The sequence below is a fragment of the Fukomys damarensis genome, unplaced genomic scaffold (assembly GCF_012274545.1).
Source record: "Fukomys damarensis isolate Sample0158 unplaced genomic scaffold, DMR_v1.0_HiC HiC_scaffold_21, whole genome shotgun sequence".
NCBI lineage: Eukaryota > Metazoa > Chordata > Mammalia > Rodentia > Bathyergidae > Fukomys > Fukomys damarensis.
Genome location: NW_022900933.1, coordinates 12,323,525 through 12,341,735, shown reverse-complemented (window position 1 = coordinate 12,341,735; position 18,211 = coordinate 12,323,525). Strand labels below are relative to the sequence as shown.

The 18,211-nt window shown below is 40.8% G+C and overlaps 1 protein-coding gene across 4 annotated transcripts in view; it reads right to left on the bottom strand.

Moving 5' to 3' along the window:
- Positions 1-605: 605 nt before the first annotated feature.
- Exd2 (exonuclease 3'-5' domain containing 2) overlaps positions 606-18,211 on the bottom strand; it is a 79,931-nt gene continuing 62,325 nt past the window's right edge. For all 4 annotated transcript variants that reach the window (XM_010645355.2, XM_010645358.2, XM_010645356.3 and 1 more), the window contains 6 exons: positions 13,354-13,480; positions 7,386-7,714; positions 6,420-6,526; positions 6,049-6,184; positions 4,761-5,117; positions 606-1,971 (listed from right to left, as the gene is read on the bottom strand). In XM_010645355.2, coding sequence (XP_010643657.1) covers positions 1,755-1,971; positions 4,761-5,117; positions 6,049-6,184; positions 6,420-6,526; positions 7,386-7,714; positions 13,354-13,480 — 1,273 coding nt within the window. In that variant the 3' untranslated portion in view covers positions 606-1,754. The remainder of the gene's footprint in view (positions 1,972-4,760; positions 5,118-6,048; positions 6,185-6,419; positions 6,527-7,385; positions 7,715-13,353; positions 13,481-18,211) is intronic.

The following is an 18,211-nucleotide window of genomic DNA, read 5'->3' as shown; positions in this document are numbered from 1 at the left end:
GCCTGACTATTACCATGACCAAGCACCAGGCTGCCTTCCCCATCCATCTCCAGGGCTTTCTTCCACCCCTGGTTCCACAGTCAAGAGGCACAGGCCCTGTGTTTGTCGTATACAACACTATATACACATTTCCCAAATGGCTCTTACTGTTTGTATTCAAGGAGCTCTAGCCTAGAGCCCAGAACTGCCGAAGGGCAGAGGAAGCAGACACAGGATGAACTACAGATGTGAGCCACAGTGCTGTCATGATGCAGGGACCTGCAGAAAAATATCTCTTCCCCTAAAGATACGCACTGGTTGTATAAAGTTAGGAAAAGTTTCACATTTACATTCAGTGAGCCTTGTGCTTAAAAGTAGTTTTATTTATTAATGTCATATCAACTATCACCAGCTTGGGCACAATTCCAAAATAGAGCTCTTATTGGGTTCTGGCCATAAAATTCTTTGCAAACATGTTAAGATCATGTAAAATAGCTGGGTGTGGTGGCTCATGCCTGTAATCTTAGCACTCGGGAGGCTGAGGCAGGAGGATCGATGTGAGTTCGAGACCAGCCTGGGATACATAGTGAGTTCCAGGTCAGTCTCAACTACATAGTGAGACCCTGTCTCAAAAAACCAAAAAAAAAAAGATCATGTAAAATAGGAAAGTTTTACTAGTAGTTTAGAAAAAACACTAATCACTAATAAACTGATTTTATACTCAAAGTGGTAGCCTAACATTTTGAAAGATGAAACATTCACCCTTTGAACATCTACAGTACAAGTAAATCTCAGGGTCCCAGGCATCAGAGGAGGTGAACTCTTCTCACCACAATTTGACCAAATGGTTCTGGGAGTGAATTAAGTATGAAAAGAGGTCAGTATTGCAAATCTGCTGGCACCTAGAACACTGAAGGGAGCTGACATGGGTTCTAAGAAAAGATAATCTTCCCCTCAGAAAGGGATCAAGCTAAAAACCTCACAGCCCTGGGCCAGAGTATTGAAATAAGCAGGCGACAAACAAAATGAGGAAAAGCTAAATAAACTACCAGAGCTCTCCTGGAGAGATGAATATTCTTGTCTCTGCCCCAACCCAGGCTGAAGGCTTATTTCAGGAATGGATCCCCCATGTTGGGCAGAAGCACATGGCAGGATGTTGCTACTTTGGTCCCAGATGTATAAAGAGGAATATTTTCAAGTATGTGAAATAAACCAAGCAACCCAGGTGGGTAGATCCCAACCAGATGACTCTCAGAAGAGCAAGGAAAATCAGACTTCTGAGGCTGAACTGGGACAATGAATATGACTCCCTTGGTCCCTTCTGCAACCTCTGTAAGTACATTTTCTCTCTCCTAACCTGACGAAACTGACACCGTGGACTTCTGCTGTTAGGGAAACACCAAAGTGGTGGACAGGGAAGAAATTGATTTCACTCATTTTCTCAGTCTTCACAAGTCACTTCAGTCTTTATTTTCTCTCTTCAAAGGACAAGCAGAAGAGAGAGAGAGAGTAAAAGAAAGGCCAAGGCCTCTGTGGTCCACAAAAACAAAAGAGGAGGAAAAAATATGCTCTGCCCAATGAAAACTCAAAACTATAAACTCCCCTAATTTAAAACAAGAGTCTTGCTTCCCTCAGAAACACCCTGGGACTAGTACAGATTAGTACTGAATTGGGTCACCCAGGCTGGGACAATGATATATTAAAATAGGAAGAGGTGACCTTTCAACTTTTGGCTACAGCTTCCTACCCATCCTGACCTGGGTGGAAAGCAGCGGTCACGACAGCTTGACGGGAAGATCCTCCCTGTGTTTGCGGAGCAGCTTCTGATGGTTGTGGTCCACTGACCACTGCTGGGGCAGGTGCTTGGGCTGCATGGAGTCCAGGAAGTGCTGACGCCAGCGGCTCTCCAGCTGCATGAGGGACCGCAGCCCACCTCGGGCATGACACTGCACCACCTTCAGCCCATGGGGAACGTAGCTTACATTGGAAATCCTGCCAAGACACCAAGTGCAAAGGATGTGAGGGAAACAAGCACAAGATATTCTCCCAGACAGCCTCAATGATGCAGGCCAAGGGCATATGGGCAAGTGGCTAGTTTCCTGAAGGGCTAGTTACTTGAATGTTTTTCAAAACACCCTTAGTCATCTCTGCTTTTCTTCTTCTTCTTATTATTATTATTATTACGTTTTTGTGGTACTTGGGATTGAACCCAGTGGCTTTACACTGAGCTACATCACCCACTTCTTTTTATTCTTTGAGAGAGGGTTCCACGAAGTTGTCCAAGTGAGACTTAACTTGCAGTCCCTTATGATCCTCCTACCTCAGCTTCCCAAGTCCTGGGATTACAATGTGCCCAGCTCTGCCTGTTTTTGTTTATGTTTTGTACCAGGGATCAAACTTGGGACCTTCTGCTTGTGAGGCAGACACAGAGCAAAATTGCCAGCCTCTGCCTTTCTTTTTAATAGTTTGGATATACAGTTCACAATCCACAAAAGGCATTTGGGAGCTCTGCGCTGTACGTAAGAGAAAGACCATTGTATAATATTTTGTCCCACTAAGATGGCTCTACTGGGTGGCTGATGATGGGTGCAGAGTTTTGGCTCTTTATTTAGTTTAAAATTACTCCGTAGTTTAAAATTACCAGCTCATTCTTCTTTTATTATTTAGAACCCTTCCCAGTATTGAACGGAGGCTGTGAAATTATCCTGTAATCCTAGCTACTCAGGGGGCTGAAGCAGGAGGATCATACGTTCAAGGCCATCTGGGTTACAAAGCAAGACCCTATCTCAAAAATCAATCAATCAATAGGGCTGAGAATGTAGCTCGGCCACCGGAAGTTCAATTGTCAGTACTGAAAAAATAAATCACCTCACATGGTCCTGGTTTTTATAACACTGTGATACCTAAACGTAAATGCAAGACGATATTCCTTACTGCTTTCTTTCCCACAAGAAGAATCCCAGAGCTCATGCACAATAAGTGTTTCAGTCAGACTGAAATGCTCTTCTGGCCACCTAGCAAATGGTACTGCTGAAGAGAAGATGGAGCCTTGCTCCTTCCTAACAGGCAGAGAGCCTTGAAAATTGCTCTGACACCGTGAGAACAGCGCTCTCCCTCCTGAGAAGAATGATGACATTTCTCAAAGAAGCGCTCTCAGGCTGCAGCCTCTCCCTCCACCCACAATCCATTCTCAGTTCTCCCTCCCACAACCCCTTTGGCCTAGTAATGTTACTGCTCTCTGGGTATTTAACTCCAAGCCCTGTCTCCAAATACTGTTCTTCTTAGTACCTGTCTGTCCAATTCAGCAAGATGCTAACTTTCATCAGAAAGGTCTAGAAGTGGCTAAAGAGGTGGGGCTGCTTCAGAAATTTCATATGGGAATTAGTTGATGGAGCCAGTCTCACTGATTCGTAGTATGACCTTAGCAAGTGACTTACCTTTAAGCTTGAGATATCTAATATAAAACTGAGAAAACAACACTTATTCTATAAATGCACAGAACAGTTACAGGGATAAAATTCAACTATGATTTTTTTAAAACTTTAAAAGATTTTTTTTTTAATGCAAGATATAATATTAGCAGTTACCAATAAGAAATCTAAATCCGGGCCAGGGATTTAGCTCAGTGATGCTGCCACCTGCCACCTGCCTGGCAAGTGCAAGGTCCTGAGTTCGATCCCCAGTACCAAAAAAAAAAAAAAAAATCTAAATCCTATCTTATCAGGTTATTACAAGAAAGAATTAAGACCATTTATGTAAAGTTTATTAGCTTAGTGGTATATAGCACATTATATTTATAAATACTGTATCTGTTCAGTAAATAATTGCAATATCTGTAATATATCAGTAGCATGAATGAAATAAACACTTGTGTTTGAATAAATCTTTTGTTGCTATGAAGTTTTTTTTTTATCAATTACGAAACACTACAGAAAATCAGCATCACTATCAGGTTTTATGGACCTCGACTCCTAAAAAGTGAAGCAACACTATGTATATATAGTAGCTCAAAGTTCTTATATCATCTGAGCCAGGTGCCCATTCATTTCTCAGGACCATAAACTTCTCATTTAAGAACACTGAGTTATGTCACATTAATGCAGTTATGCGCTTTTTTTGTACCAGGGATCGAACTTGGGACATTGCGCTTTTGAGGCAGGTGGCGGAACCACTGAGCTAAATCCTGAGCCCCAATTATGCACATACAGGGAAGGTAGGAGAAGGCAGTAAAGAAAGAAAAAAGGAGAAAGTAATTGATAAGACAGTAATTCTGCTCAACATTCCATTCAGTGGATCAATACCCTGGAGTGCAGATGAGATAAGAAATGGAACTCTCTGGTCAAAGTTCTCATCAAGCTATATAGAGGGCCGGGGAACAAAATCACATACACTACTTCAGGGCAACTTCAGAGATTTCAGGGCATTACTGGACAATGGTTTTATCTTATGTGTTGACTTCAGGATCTACCTCTACAGAACACATAGGATGCAATTCTGCATTTTGACTCCCCTACTACTCATGAAACGACTGGACTTAAATATGTGATCTTAAAGGGTCAAAGGACAGACAATTTATAAAAGGCAAACTCCTGTGGAGATGAAATTCTCAGATATATCATTCTATTACCGTCCCATGGTATCTCAAACCACTAGACACGTAGTGGGCTAAGCATTTGGACAGGCACTGCCCCTGCCCTGGCAAGCATTCTCATGAAGTAGCGAGTGGTAGTGTCATCGGGGTGTCCCCCAACCCCTGTTCTGACAAGGACTGCATGCTGTACCTAGTCTCCAGGCTGGCAGCCTCTTGAAGCATCTCATCTGTGACAGCATCTGTGCTGTAAAATCCTCGGAGTGCTTGCAGCAGCTCCTCCTTCCGATGCGGAGGCAGGCTCTCTGCATTAAGCAGTGCCCTGGCCCCAGAGCGCACCTGCCGGCGCTCAGGATCTTCCAGCAAGCGCAAGCCCTCCTCAGAGCCAATGGGGGCCTGGAATTCCTTGGCCAGCTGCTGCTTCAGATGGTTGTCATAGTAGTTGGAGATGGCATGGCAAGAAGTGCAGAGGAGCAGCACGTCATGGGAATTGTGGTCCTTCATTTCGATGGGGAAATGCTTCCGGTACTCGTGTGGAATCACGTTCTTCCTGGAATGAGCCCACCCAGAGAGCACACTTATTAACACAGGACACAGAACCCACACCAAGCCAGAGGTGGGCTGCTGGGAGTCTAGCCCAGACTTAAACGTGACTGCGAAGCCTTGGGTACCACAACCCAACAAAGAGTATATGAAGGCATTGCTCCTGCTCCACTCTCAGCCCTACTGATGCCTTGCCTTCCTCCGTACCTACCTGTGTGCTTCAGAGTTCTCAATCCCTTGAAGATACACCACCTGTTTCAGTGGAGGGCCAGAGCAGGGAGAGGTTAATAACCACCTTCGAGACGGCCACACTCTCAGATGGAGAAGTCTCAGAAAGAGCTCTGCCATCTGGAAAACAACTCTTTCAAGCCTGACGACCTGAATAAGCCCATCTTTCATCTGAGTAATCCCTTACTCTGACATTATTTCCCTGGTTCACCTAGGTCCATCATTATTTTAAAAGGAGAAATAAGCTCTCAGATAAAACTCGCAGAGACAACTGTTTGTTTCATTTTGCAAGGGGAGAAAGGAGGAGAGGGAATTACTGCACAGAGGCCAGGGAGGGTGCCTGAGCGTAGGTTCTCAGGGCCAGTGGGCAGCCTCGCTTCACTGTGCAGCAACTCGAACATGAAAGAACAGGAAAGCTCCGTGATGAGGCTTGGAGAGCTTTGGAGCTTCAAAGGAGGGTTTTGAGGACACAGCTTCTGGAGAAAGTGGCCTTCAGTCCTTCGCGAGCAGAAGGGAGCCACTTTCTCCATGCCAGACTATTACTGAGAATAGTGTTGCATTCCAGAGAACAAGAACTGGCTCAGTGGGGATAAGGGCCACAGGAGAAGGCCAGGCAGTGTCGAAGCTCTGGGGGAAATGGGCCCAGAGCTGAGCCTCTCAGCCAGAGTGGGCAGACCCTGAGGGCTTTGCATGGTAAACACCACACTCACCGAATGTAGGAGTCTGTCCTGCCGCACACTGCACACACGTTCTCCTTAACCATCAGGTAGTAGTCTCCTGGGGACTCAGGTCTCCCCGCAGGTTCAAACTGTAGCTTCACCACAAAAGGGTCTTCACTCACCAGCTCTGAAGAGAAAAGAAGCAGTGTCAGTGTTGGATTGCCCCTTCCCTTTTACTGAGGAAGGCACATTCTCGAGTGCTCCTCCCTGTTGGCAGAGAACACTATTTCTGGGGTACAGCCAGCCAGTCCCATGAGTCTCAGGGTCTCCCTACTTCCTCTGTCCGTCCTTCTCCCACTCCCACTCCCACCAAAACCCATATGCACCGAATTATGCTAAACCATGACAGCAGAATCTCACACCTCCAATGCCTTTGTCCAGGTACCACTGAGCTTTCCTTCGATCACAGGTGCAGAGAGGTTGTCCATCAGGGGCATGGAGAAAGCAGTTATCATAAAGAGGAGATTTTCTGCAGGGAAAAGAGAGAGATCTCACGCTGAAAGCTAACTGTTGGTCAGGAACCTGCTACATTTCCATGCTTTCTTCCTAAAGACTCAAACTGCACTCAACATCAGGGGTAGACACACCCAGTATGTAAACGAACAGAACAAGAAGCCGTGTTTATCAAGAACTACAAATGAATCTGTTGATGTCTCTTGTTTTTAAACTAGGTACTGGGACATGAGAAAGTTCTACTGTGAGAGCAAACAGGAACAGAACAAGAAAAACTACCAAATGACTGGATTAAGCAAAGTAAATCAAACTTTTAAAAGTTCAAGATAACTTGAGGGCCATGTGGACTTATTTCTTGCTCACATGCAATAGTTTCTTCAATTTAACCACCCAACTATGAAAAGTATTTTTTTGCAGAGACCAAACTTCTGCTCCAAAGTATTTATTAGTCACATCATCCTACAACAGAGGTACAATTATACAGGAAACTGCTCATTGCCTAGAAAGTAATGGCTTAGAGCTGTCATTCTAACCATCAAATACCAAATGAGCAAGAAACTTCATGATGCATTTGTCCTGAAAAGCATAAGACACTGCATGCTACTCATTTTCACAACCATCCTAAACAAAAGAGAATAATAATTATACCCCCATTTATAGAAGAAATTATAGAACAAAGGTTACTGTGAGCTCAGTGACAAAACTAGACTAGACTTGCCTTATTGCCACTCCAATTGTTAACAAGCAGAAAAACAAAAGAAGAGGAAAAGAAGGAGAGCCTCCGCTTCCTGCCAAGCCACTGGCCAGACCCACAGGAAAGCATCACACCCTTTGTAGTGTCCCTAACTCCTCCAGCCAGGGAACAACTCAGTTACCTGGCAGAATAGCCCACCCCCAGAGGCTTCCTTTTATTTTTCCTGGGGTCTCTCCCTTGGTGGTTGCCTGGTGGAGTTCCACTGCTCCTAGACTTCTTATTTCTTGGCTTCTGCTGAGATTCCGTTGGCTCCCCATTGACTTCTTCTATCAATCTGCCAATCCCTTTGCTTCGGAATGGGATGTCTACAACATCCTGGCATTTCTCCCAGACTTTTCTCCAGCCAGTGTGGACACTGCTTGCTTCAACAGAATTCCTAGAGAAAGGGTATCCAAGAAGATGGAGGAAGAGAGCCACTGAAATCTGGGCATCTCTGGCAGCATAAGTCACCTGCAGAGAAAGTCAGATATCAGTGGAATCTAGAAGGTGAGCCAGAAAACAACTTCAAAGTCAATCACAATGAGTTAGACGATTTTTAGGATCTTATTTCAAAATATGTAATAAGTTAGACACCATGTACTTCTTAAAAACTTTTTATCATGTAAAATTTCAAACTTTACAAAAGTAAATAGAATAGTATAATGAATTTTCATGTTCCTTCTGTGTTTAAAATAATCATATGCTCTATGCTGGAAAATCTTAATCTACATAGATTAGAAGTTTGTTTCTATTTGCTACCAAACTGGATAGATTTTTCTAAAGTTTCGGAGGAAGGGAGTTAAGTCTAACAATGAACATATACAATTCATTTTGGGGACAGTTATCCTACAGAAGAGCTAAAATCATGACTCATCAAGAGGCTATGTGACTCAATCAGAATAACCTTTGATATCTGCTAATAAGGTGCTAAAAACAAGAGAAACACAGGTTTTATCAAGGACTTCAAGTCAAAAGTCAAAGGGCCCATTCCTGAATTTACTTATTTATTTAATAATGGTATGTCAACTCTCCTAACCAACTGAGAATATGCAAGCAGGTCATAAACAAAAGTAGTCAAGCTGGGAATGGTGGTAAATGCCTGTAATTCCAGCACTCAGGAGATTGAGGCAGGACGATTACTGTGAGTTCAAGTCCAGCCTGGGCTACATAGTGAGTTCAAGGCTGGCCTGAACTACATAGTGAGACTCTGTCAAAACCAACAAACAAACAAAAAAACAGTACTCAAAACTAAAATTAATAGCTTTTCTCAACAAAGGATGTAAGAGACTTTAAAATTGCTTTAATTTGCCTTCAATCACCAAGCCAGATACATAATTCTAATGGTAAGGATGCACTTTAAATGAGTGATTATTATTATACATAAATTATATATCAAAGATGTTTTTAAAAGAAAGGAAACAAGGCACAAAGAATTAACGTAGAATCTTTAGAAATCAGAAATCGTTATAGAAAACAAACTGAAATAATTTGATTTCTAGAATTCTCTCATATAATGTTAACCTTAAGACGCTGTTGCTAAATCTTTGTTTTAATGACATTTGGGAAGGATGAATAAGCAGTAACTGACCTGGCAAATGAGAGAAGGCTAAAACCTAGACCTATAGAAGGTAGTAGGCCAAAAAAAACAAAAACAATTTGGTGTGAGCCACAAAGGCCAGGAAAGCATAAAAAAACGGAGGCAGTCAGCATCTGTGAGCAGGCTGTGGGCAAGGTGAAAGCAAGATGGTAAGGGGAAGTCTCCAGAAAGAACACTTACAAATCCAAATCGCCCAGTCTAACCACAGACTGGCCAACTACCTCTCCCTACCCCCAAACAGATAAAAGTTTAAATCATATCGTGGTTAAACCAAAGAGGCTCTGAGGCTCGGGATTTAGTGCAGTGGTGCTGCCACCTGCTTCATAAGCACAAGGTTCTGAGTTTGATCCCTGGTATAAAAAAAAAAAAAGCTACAACAAAGAAAACCCAAGGTCCTGATGGGTTCCCTATTTAATTCTACAAGAAATTTAGAGAAGATCTAATGCTGCTACTACTCAAACTCTTTAATGAAACTGAAAGGAAAGCAATATTCCCAAAGTCATTCCTGGAAGCAAGCCTGATACCAAATCCAGAGACGGAGCCAACCAAAAAAGAAAACTACAAGCCGATCTCCTAATGAATATAGATGCAAAATTCCTCAATAAAATACAAGCAAACAGAATGCAGCAAATCATCAAGAAGGTTATATACTATGACCAAGTAGGATTTATCCCAGAAATTCAGGGATGGTTCACCGTATACAAGTCAATAAATGTAACACACCACATTAAGAGAATCAAGGACAAAACCCATACATTCATCTAAATAGATGCAGAAAAAGATCTGACAAAGTCCAATACCCATCCGTGATTAAACAAAACGAAACAAAACAAAAAAACCCTACAGCAAATTGGAATCAACGGTCTTTATCTCAATCTCATAAAAGCCATCTATGACAAACCAGCAGCCAACATCATACTAAATGGACAAAAACTGAAAGCTTTCACTGTAAAATCAGGAACGAGACAAGGATGTCCACTGTTATCATTCTTATTCAATATAGTTCTGGAGCTGGGTGTGGCGGTGCACGCCTGTAATCCCAGCACTCAGGGGGCTGAGGCAGGAGGATCGCTGTGAGTTCGAGACCAGCCTGGGTTACATAGTGAGTTCCAGGGCAGTCTCAACTACATAGTGAGACCCTGTCTCAAAAAAACAAACAAACAAACAAAAACTCAAACAATATAGTTCTGGAGACATCAGCCAGAGCAATTAGACAAGAGAGAAATAAAAGGAATAAGGAAAGGAAAGGAAGAAGTTAAATTACCATTATTTATGGATGAAACAATACTCTACACAGAAGACCCCCAAAATACCACCAAAAGACTTCTAAATTTAATAACCAACCAAGTTCAATAGTGTATTTGGTTACAAAGTCGACAATCAAAAACCAATTGCATTCCTGTACAAAAATAACAAACTCATGAGAGAGAAATTAGGGAAACCACACCTTTTATAATTGCATACCCTCAAAATGAATTACTTATGAATCAGTCTAAAAAGGAAGTAAAAGACCTCTACATGGAAAACTACGGTACTCTGAAAAGAGATCAGAGAGGATATCAAAAAATGGAAAGATATCCCTTGCTCTTGCATAGGAAGAATCAATACAGTGAAAATGGCTATAGTCCCAAAATCATTATACAGATTTAATGCAATCTCAATCAAAATACCAATAGCATACCTCACAGAATGAGAGAAAACAATCCTAAAATTCATTTGGAACCAGAAGAGACCTAGAACAGCAAAAAGCAATTCTGGGCAACAAGGGCAAGGAGGGCATCACAATCCCTGACTTGAAATTATTCAACAAAATTACTGTGATTAAAAACAGCATGGTACTGGCAAAACAAAACAAAAACAAACAAAAACCAGACTCGAAGATTAATGGAACAGACTAGAAGATGCAGAAACAACTCCACACTCAGTCACCTTATCTTTGACAAAAGGGCCAAACACCTTCACTGGAAGAAAGGTAGCCTCTTTAATAAATAGTGCTGGAAAATTGGCTCTCCACATGCCAAAGACTAAAACTAGAACCATATCTCTCGCCATGCACTAAACTAAAATCAAAATGGATAAAAGATCTAAATAGTAAAACAGAAACACTAAATCTACTGGAAAATAGAATAGGTAGAACTCTTGAAGACATAGGTACAGGCGAAGACTTTATGAACAAAACCCTGATAGCTCAGGAAATACCACAAGAATCAACAACTAGGATCTCATGTTATTAAAAAGCTTTCACACAGCAAAAGAAAACACCAACAGAGTGAAAAGACAACCCACAGACTACAAAAAAAAAAAAATTGCCAGCTGTTCCTCAAAGGATTAATATCTGGAATATATAAAGAACTAAAAAAAAATGAGACACCCCAAATATAAAGACCCAATCCAAAAATGGGCATCTGAAGTGGATGATACTTGTCAGATGAAAAAGTAGAAATGGCAAATAAATATATGAAAAAACATTCAACATCACTGGTCATTTGAGAGATGCAAATTAAAACAAAGTGGAGATTCCATCTCACTCCAGAGGGAATGGCTATTACCAAAAAATCAACCAGTAACAAATGCTGGTGGGGCTGTGGGGAGAAAGGATCCCTTCTTCATTATTGGCAGGAGTGCAGTGGTGCATCTACTGTGGAATTCAGTGTGGAGGTTTCTCCAAAAACTAAAACTAGGGGCCAGGATTTAGCTCAGTGGCATCGCTACCTGCCTCAAAAGTGCAAGGTCCTGAGCTCTACCCCTGGTATTAAACAAACAAACAAACAAACAAAACTAAAGCTAGAGGTTCCATTTGACTCAGCTCTCCCCCTTTTTGGCATCTTCCCCCAAGAACTAAAAGCATCATACCACAGTTGAACACCAATATCCATGTTGCACACCCACGTTTATAGCAGCACAGTTTGTAATAGCTAAATCTTTGAAATAGCCCAAATGCCCATCAACTGATGAGTAAAGATGTGGGTTTCTTTTAATATAGTGAAATAAAGAAGGACAAACTTGAGACATTTCTAGGTAAATGGATGCACCTTGAGGCCATATTCTTAAATGAAATAAGTCAGACACACATATTCAAATATTGCATAGTTTCTCTGGTATGAGAAAACAAAACTGCAAATATTGACCAAAATGTATAACAGATATTGTGAAATAAGAAGAAAATGTTCAAATGGGATAGGAAACTAGTGGGGTGGGGGGAGAAAGGAATGAAGGCAGGGAAAAGGAAAAGGGAGAATAGAAGAAAAAATGGAAACAGACCGGGGATTTAGCTCAGTGGTTCTGCCGCCTGTCTTGCAAGCACAAGGACCTGAGTTCGATCCCCAGTACCAAAAAAAAAAAAAAGGAAACAAAGCTATTGTAAATAAGGAAGGAAAGAGGGGTTGAAGGGAAGGGAGGGAAATGGGAAAAAAGAATCAAGATATATCATTACAGGTACAAATTCCAGAAGGTGAATGTTATCATTATGTATATCTAAAATAAAATTAATTTTTAAAAGTTGGAAAAGAAACAGGCTTAAAAGGAAAAGGAAAGAAAAGAAAAATACTTGTAATTACTAGAAAGAAATTTAAACGGTTGCCTCTGCGAAGCAAGAGGAATTAGGAACAGGGAGGGTAAAGAAGGAAACTACTTACTGTTTCTTATAATAGCTCTTGCGGTACTATATGATGACTGATTGATTGGTTTATGGAGATCAAATTCAGGGTGTTACACATATTAAGCAAACACTTTACCACCAAGGTACGCCCCTGGGTCAACAAATTATTTAAAAAATTTTTTTTAAAAATGACATTTTCTGCCTGGCACAGTGCTGCATACCTATAATACTGTTTGGGAAGCTGAGAAAGGAAGGTCACATGTTTTAGGCCAACCTGGGCAACTTACTGAGACCTTGTCTCAACATACAATTTAAAAAGGGCCGGGAAGGTAGCTTGGTGATAGAGCACTTGACTCAAGGGTTCAATCCCTCATACTGAAAAAAAAATTATACTTTTGGAAATACCTAGCAAATACTAAGTGATTAAACCAATAAAATGTAATAGACTCCTACTTTTTGATTTAAGTGGCATAAAAGTGACAGTAGAGCAATTATCATCAACTAGTAAGTCTCACTCTCTCTCTCTCTTTTTGGTACCGGGGATCGAACTGTGCTTGCGAAGTAGGCAGAGGAACCACTGAGCTAAGTTTCCAGCTAGTAAGTTTCTTTTCAGGCTTCCCTAACCAATACTTGCATCATATTTGAAGATTTTTGAAGATTAGAATTTTTTTTTTTTAATTTGGTACCAGGAATACAACTCAGGACGTTATGCTTGAGAGGCAGGCGGTGCAACCACTGAGTTAAATCCCCGGCCCTGAAGATTAGAATTTTAAAAACAATTACACTCCAGAGGCAATGGCTCTTTCAATTCTTTAATTCTTTTTCTTTCTTTCTTTTTTTTTTTTTTTTTTTTTTTTTTTTTGTATCGGGGATTGAACTCAGGATCAATTCTGTAACTACTCTGAAAAGAAGTACCTGGTCCTCTGTAAGATTCTCAGCATCCCAGTTGCTGCAGCGAAGCAGAAGGGACTTGTCAAGCGGAAAGTTCAAGACAGTCTCGGCGAGTGATTTCAGGCTAAGCCCATTGCAGAGCACACTGTTTCTGCAAGGAATAAATCATGCATCAAAAACTGGCAAAGGACATGAGCAGGAAAAGTACAAAGCAATGTCTGAATGGCCAATAAACTAAAGGCAGACAATTACAAGACAACAAAAAAATCAATAGTTTGTTATCTATCAGATTGCAAAGGCTTTAAAAAATAACTACATTTAGTATCATCAGAACTAAACAAATCAGGCAGTTTCATCTAAAAATTTGTGACTGTATTTTATGTGTAAGTGTGTGTATATGGCACTGGAGATTGAACCCAGGGTTTTGGAATCAAGCTTCATTCTCAGGCCTTTTTATTTATTTTGAGATAAGGCCTCACTAAGTTGCCCAGCTGAGTTGAAATTTGCCTCAGGCTCCCAGAGTGCTGAGATTACAGGCTATGTCCAGAAATGAACTCTGTATTTTTACAAACCTTATATAAAATAGCTTAATAATAGCTATTAAAATTTCAATATAAAAATTCTCTGATCCAGCAAGTTTGGAAAACAATAAGGCTATTTTCATTGAAGAGATAAAAGTCCAATAAAAGAAGGAATAGTACTCCATTCTTTCTGCTCTCCAAAATTTGCTGATTAAAATTGCTGCCAGGAAAAAAATTGCTTCAGGGCAGCAAAAATATTAATTTGTGCAAAGACTCGAGACTTCAACCAAGAGACCACTGAAATGATAAATGAGTCCAACATGATGGTATATGCCTGTAATGCCAGCATTTGGGAGGCTGAGGCAGGAGGATTACTGCAAGTTTGAGGCCAGCTTAGGCTACACAGTTAAGTTCAAGGCCAGCCTACACTACAAAGCAAGTCCCTGTTAAAAGAAAAAAAGAGAGGAGAGGAGAGAGCCAGGTGTGGTGGCGCACACCTGTAACCCCAGCACTCAGGAGGCTGAGGCAGGAGGATCGTTGTGAGTTCAAGACCAGCCTGGGCTACATATTGAGTTCCAGGTCAGTCTCAACTACATAGTGAGACGCCGTCTCAAAAAAAAAAAAAAAAAAAAAAAAAAGAAAAGGTGAAGAGAAAAGGAAAGGCTTTCCTTATAGAATAAGCAGGAAACTGACGATTCTCATCAGCCCCAAAAGGCAGAAACAGAGTAAAAAGCACAAAAAAATCCAGACACACCTTAAGTAAAATCCATAAAGTATTGGTACAGAACATAAATCAGGGGAAACATAAAACTCTCTTTTGCAACTGGGCACATAGCTCCATGGCACAGCATTTGCCTAGTATGTACCAAGTTCTAGGTTTAATCCCCAGCACTTCAAGAAAAAAATCTTATTAAACTTTGTTTTATTTTGTTTTTAAAAAGGTAGGGCTGTGCCAGGTGTGGTGGTGCACACCTATAATACCAGCACTCGGGAGGGAGGCTGAGGCAGGAGGATGCTGTGAGTTCAAGATCAGCCTGGGCTACACAATGAGTTCCAGGTCAGTCTCAACTACATAGTGAGACCCTGTCTCAAACAAACAAACAAACAGGTAGGGCTGGGAGTGTAGTTCAGTGTACAGATGTGCTGAGAAAGAGCAAGGCCCTGATTTCAATCCCTAGCATCTAAAGAATAAAACAGCATACAAGCAGCAAAAACAGTAATGAATGCTTACTGTTAAATTCGCACAACAGAGAAGTACAGTGAGCCTCCTCTCACATCAGTACTTACAAATGTTGTTTCATTCTTTCCCAGATCTGTGAAGTTTTCCAAGCATGGGTAGCAGTACTTCTTGAAACTGTTACCCCCATTGAAGACAGTATATAATTTTTGGTTATGTAATTCTATTTAGGTTATTAGTTTTTTTTTAAATGTTGTATTGGAAATATTTCACATTTCTTACAGATAAATAAAAAACCAAATGCCACCTTTGCCACTTTAAAGTTTCAATAGGAAGGCCGGGGATTTAGCTCAGTGGTTCCACTGCCTGCCTTGCAAGCACAAGGTCCCAAGTTTGATCCCTAGTACCAAAAAAAAACAAACAAACAAACAAACAAACAAATAAATAAATAAATAAATAAATAAATAAATAGGGAAGATTTCTGCTGGGCATGGTGGCACATGCCTTTAACCCTAGCCATCGGAAGGCTAAGTCAGGAGGATTGCCATGAGTTCAGTCCAGCCTGAACTACATAGTGAAACTGTCTCAAAAAAACAAAAAAAAACTGTCTCAAACAGCAATAGAAATTTAGTAGCTAAGAGCACTAAGTATGATTATTAAATTATGTCAATTTTCTTACACTATGTCAAAAATTGTAAGTTTTACTATGAAAATGCCCAATAAAAAAATTTCTGGGGCTGGGGATTTAGCTCAGTGGTGCCTCGCCTGCCTGGCAAGCACAAGATCCTGAGTTCAATCCCCAGTTCTGGGAAATAAAATTAAAAAATAAAAAACAAATTTTTTTAATATTGATGAAATTTTACTCAAAAAGGAGAGGCCTGATTAAAGTTTCTATTTTGAGTGGACCCAGGGCCTCATATAGGGCCTCACACTATATCCTCAGGCTTTTTTATTTTAAATTTTGAGATAAGGTCTTATTAAATTGCCTAGACTAGCCTCAAACTTGCAATTGTCCTGCCTCGGCCTCCTGAGTAGCTGGGATTACAAGCATGTCCCACTGCACTTGGCCCTGAACGTTTTGTTCTGATTTCCAGAGAAGTTTGTGGCAATGTTCAGCTTTGGCCAAATACTTATTTTGACCCTTGGTCATTCTGTATTTGGTCATAGAATTTAGCCAGGCATGGTGGCACACACCTATAATCCCAGCACTCTGGGAGGCTGAAGCAAAAGCATTGATTGCAAGTTCAAGCCCAGCTTGAACAAGACCCTGTCTAAAAATAAAAAGGCTGTGAAGGTAGCTCAGCATGAATTGCATGAGTTCAGTACCAACTACCCCCCAAAAAACTCAAAATTCAGTGTACCTTCAATTTCTCTACATTCATACAGGTGAGTATAAATGTATTTTTTAAAGACCTGGATGGAAAATAAATCAGATAAAGATCATGCTAAAAGTGCAGTGACAATGGTGATGACGACAGTAAAAGGTAAAATTTATATAGCACTTATACGTCACTACTACTTCTAAGCTCTTTCCATAATTGAATTCACTTATTCTTCACACCAGTCCTACAAGGGGGAGCATTATTATCTCTACTTTACAGATAAAGAAACTGAAGAACACAGAGTTTAGCACCTTGCCAAAGATGGCACAGCTAAGTGGCAGCACTGGTACATCCAGCCACCCAGCCTACTCCGGAGTCAACGTCAGCCCTTCCCACAGAGCACAGAGCACACGGGGCCTGAGGAGAGAAGGCATCTGCCACTATACTTCAAATATTTTCACAGAGTTCTAATTTTTATAGCGTTATTTAATGTGTTCTTGAAATAAATATGTTTATATTATTACAGTTTTATGTACATAAGCCAAACTAATAAAATTGTATTGCATACTAAAAAGTACGATAAGCACACATTTTAATCAGCCTTCTCTGAGCTTATCAAACCCTCCCACCTTTTAGTCCAGGGTCATCTGACACAGGTGAGGGGATGTTTTAATGCACGTTATTATGAAAGAGGACTCCTGCACATACATGAGAAGATAACTGTGACCGCTTCCCCAAGAAAGACAAGTGGTCATAGAATTTCCATAGGAACAAAATTCTTTTTTTTTTTTCTTTCTTTTTTTGGTACCAGGATCAAATTCAGGTTCTTGAGCTTGTGAGGCGGGTGCCGGAACCACTGAGCTAAATCCAGGGCCCAGGAACAAAATTCTAAGGAAAAGGGAGACAGATGTGGTGACACACCTGTGAGCCGAGCACTCAGGATATTAAGGCAAGAGAATCAACTTCATGGCAATCTTGGGTGATACAGCAAGATCCTATCTCAAAAAAAAAAAAAAGATGGAGAAGAAGAGAAGAAAGAAGGAAGAGGAGAAGGAGAAGAGACGATAACTCTCTTCTCTTCCAAGACAAGGGATAGGTCTACCATCGTTGCTGAAGGGAAGGTTTGCAAACTCGTTCCTTATTGAGATTAGTCAGGGTTATAATGTGAGTGGTGGAGACTGTGGTAAATTAAATAGAGCACCGCTCATCTAAAGAAGGCAGGCATTAATACCTGGGCCACTGTTCTAATCTGCAATACTGAATAGGTGGGGTCAGATCATCTAATTTTTCAAAAGAAGCCAGAAATACAGATGCTTACAATCAATCTTCCTGGATTTAAGCAGAATTTTCATACAGAAAAACAAAAAACAAAAAATCTACAGTCCTAGTTTAGTCAATGGGGCCATTAGTTTATAATCTGTAATGTACAGTGATACCTTATGAATGTTTTATCATAAAAAGACCAGCCGAGTGTGCTGGCAGAGGAGCCTGAAGCAGAAGGATTGCAAGTTTGAGGTCAGCCTGGGCTTCATAGTGAGTTCAAGGCCAGCCTGGACTACATAGTGAGACCGTCTCAAAAAATAGAACCAGCTGGGTGTGGTGGTGCACACCTGTGCACTCAGGAGGCTGAGGCAGGAGGATCGCTGTGAGTTCGAGACCAGCCTGGGCTACATAGTGAGTTCCAGGTAAGTCTCAACTACATAGTGAGACCCTGTCTCAAAAAAAAAGAACCAAAAATAATAAAATTTCTAGGTAACTAAAGTTTTCTCCAAAGTTGGAATGTCTCCTCACAAATTCAATATGCATTTGTAAAGAATTTCAAATATCTCCTTATTGATTCCCAGTAATACACAAATTTTGCT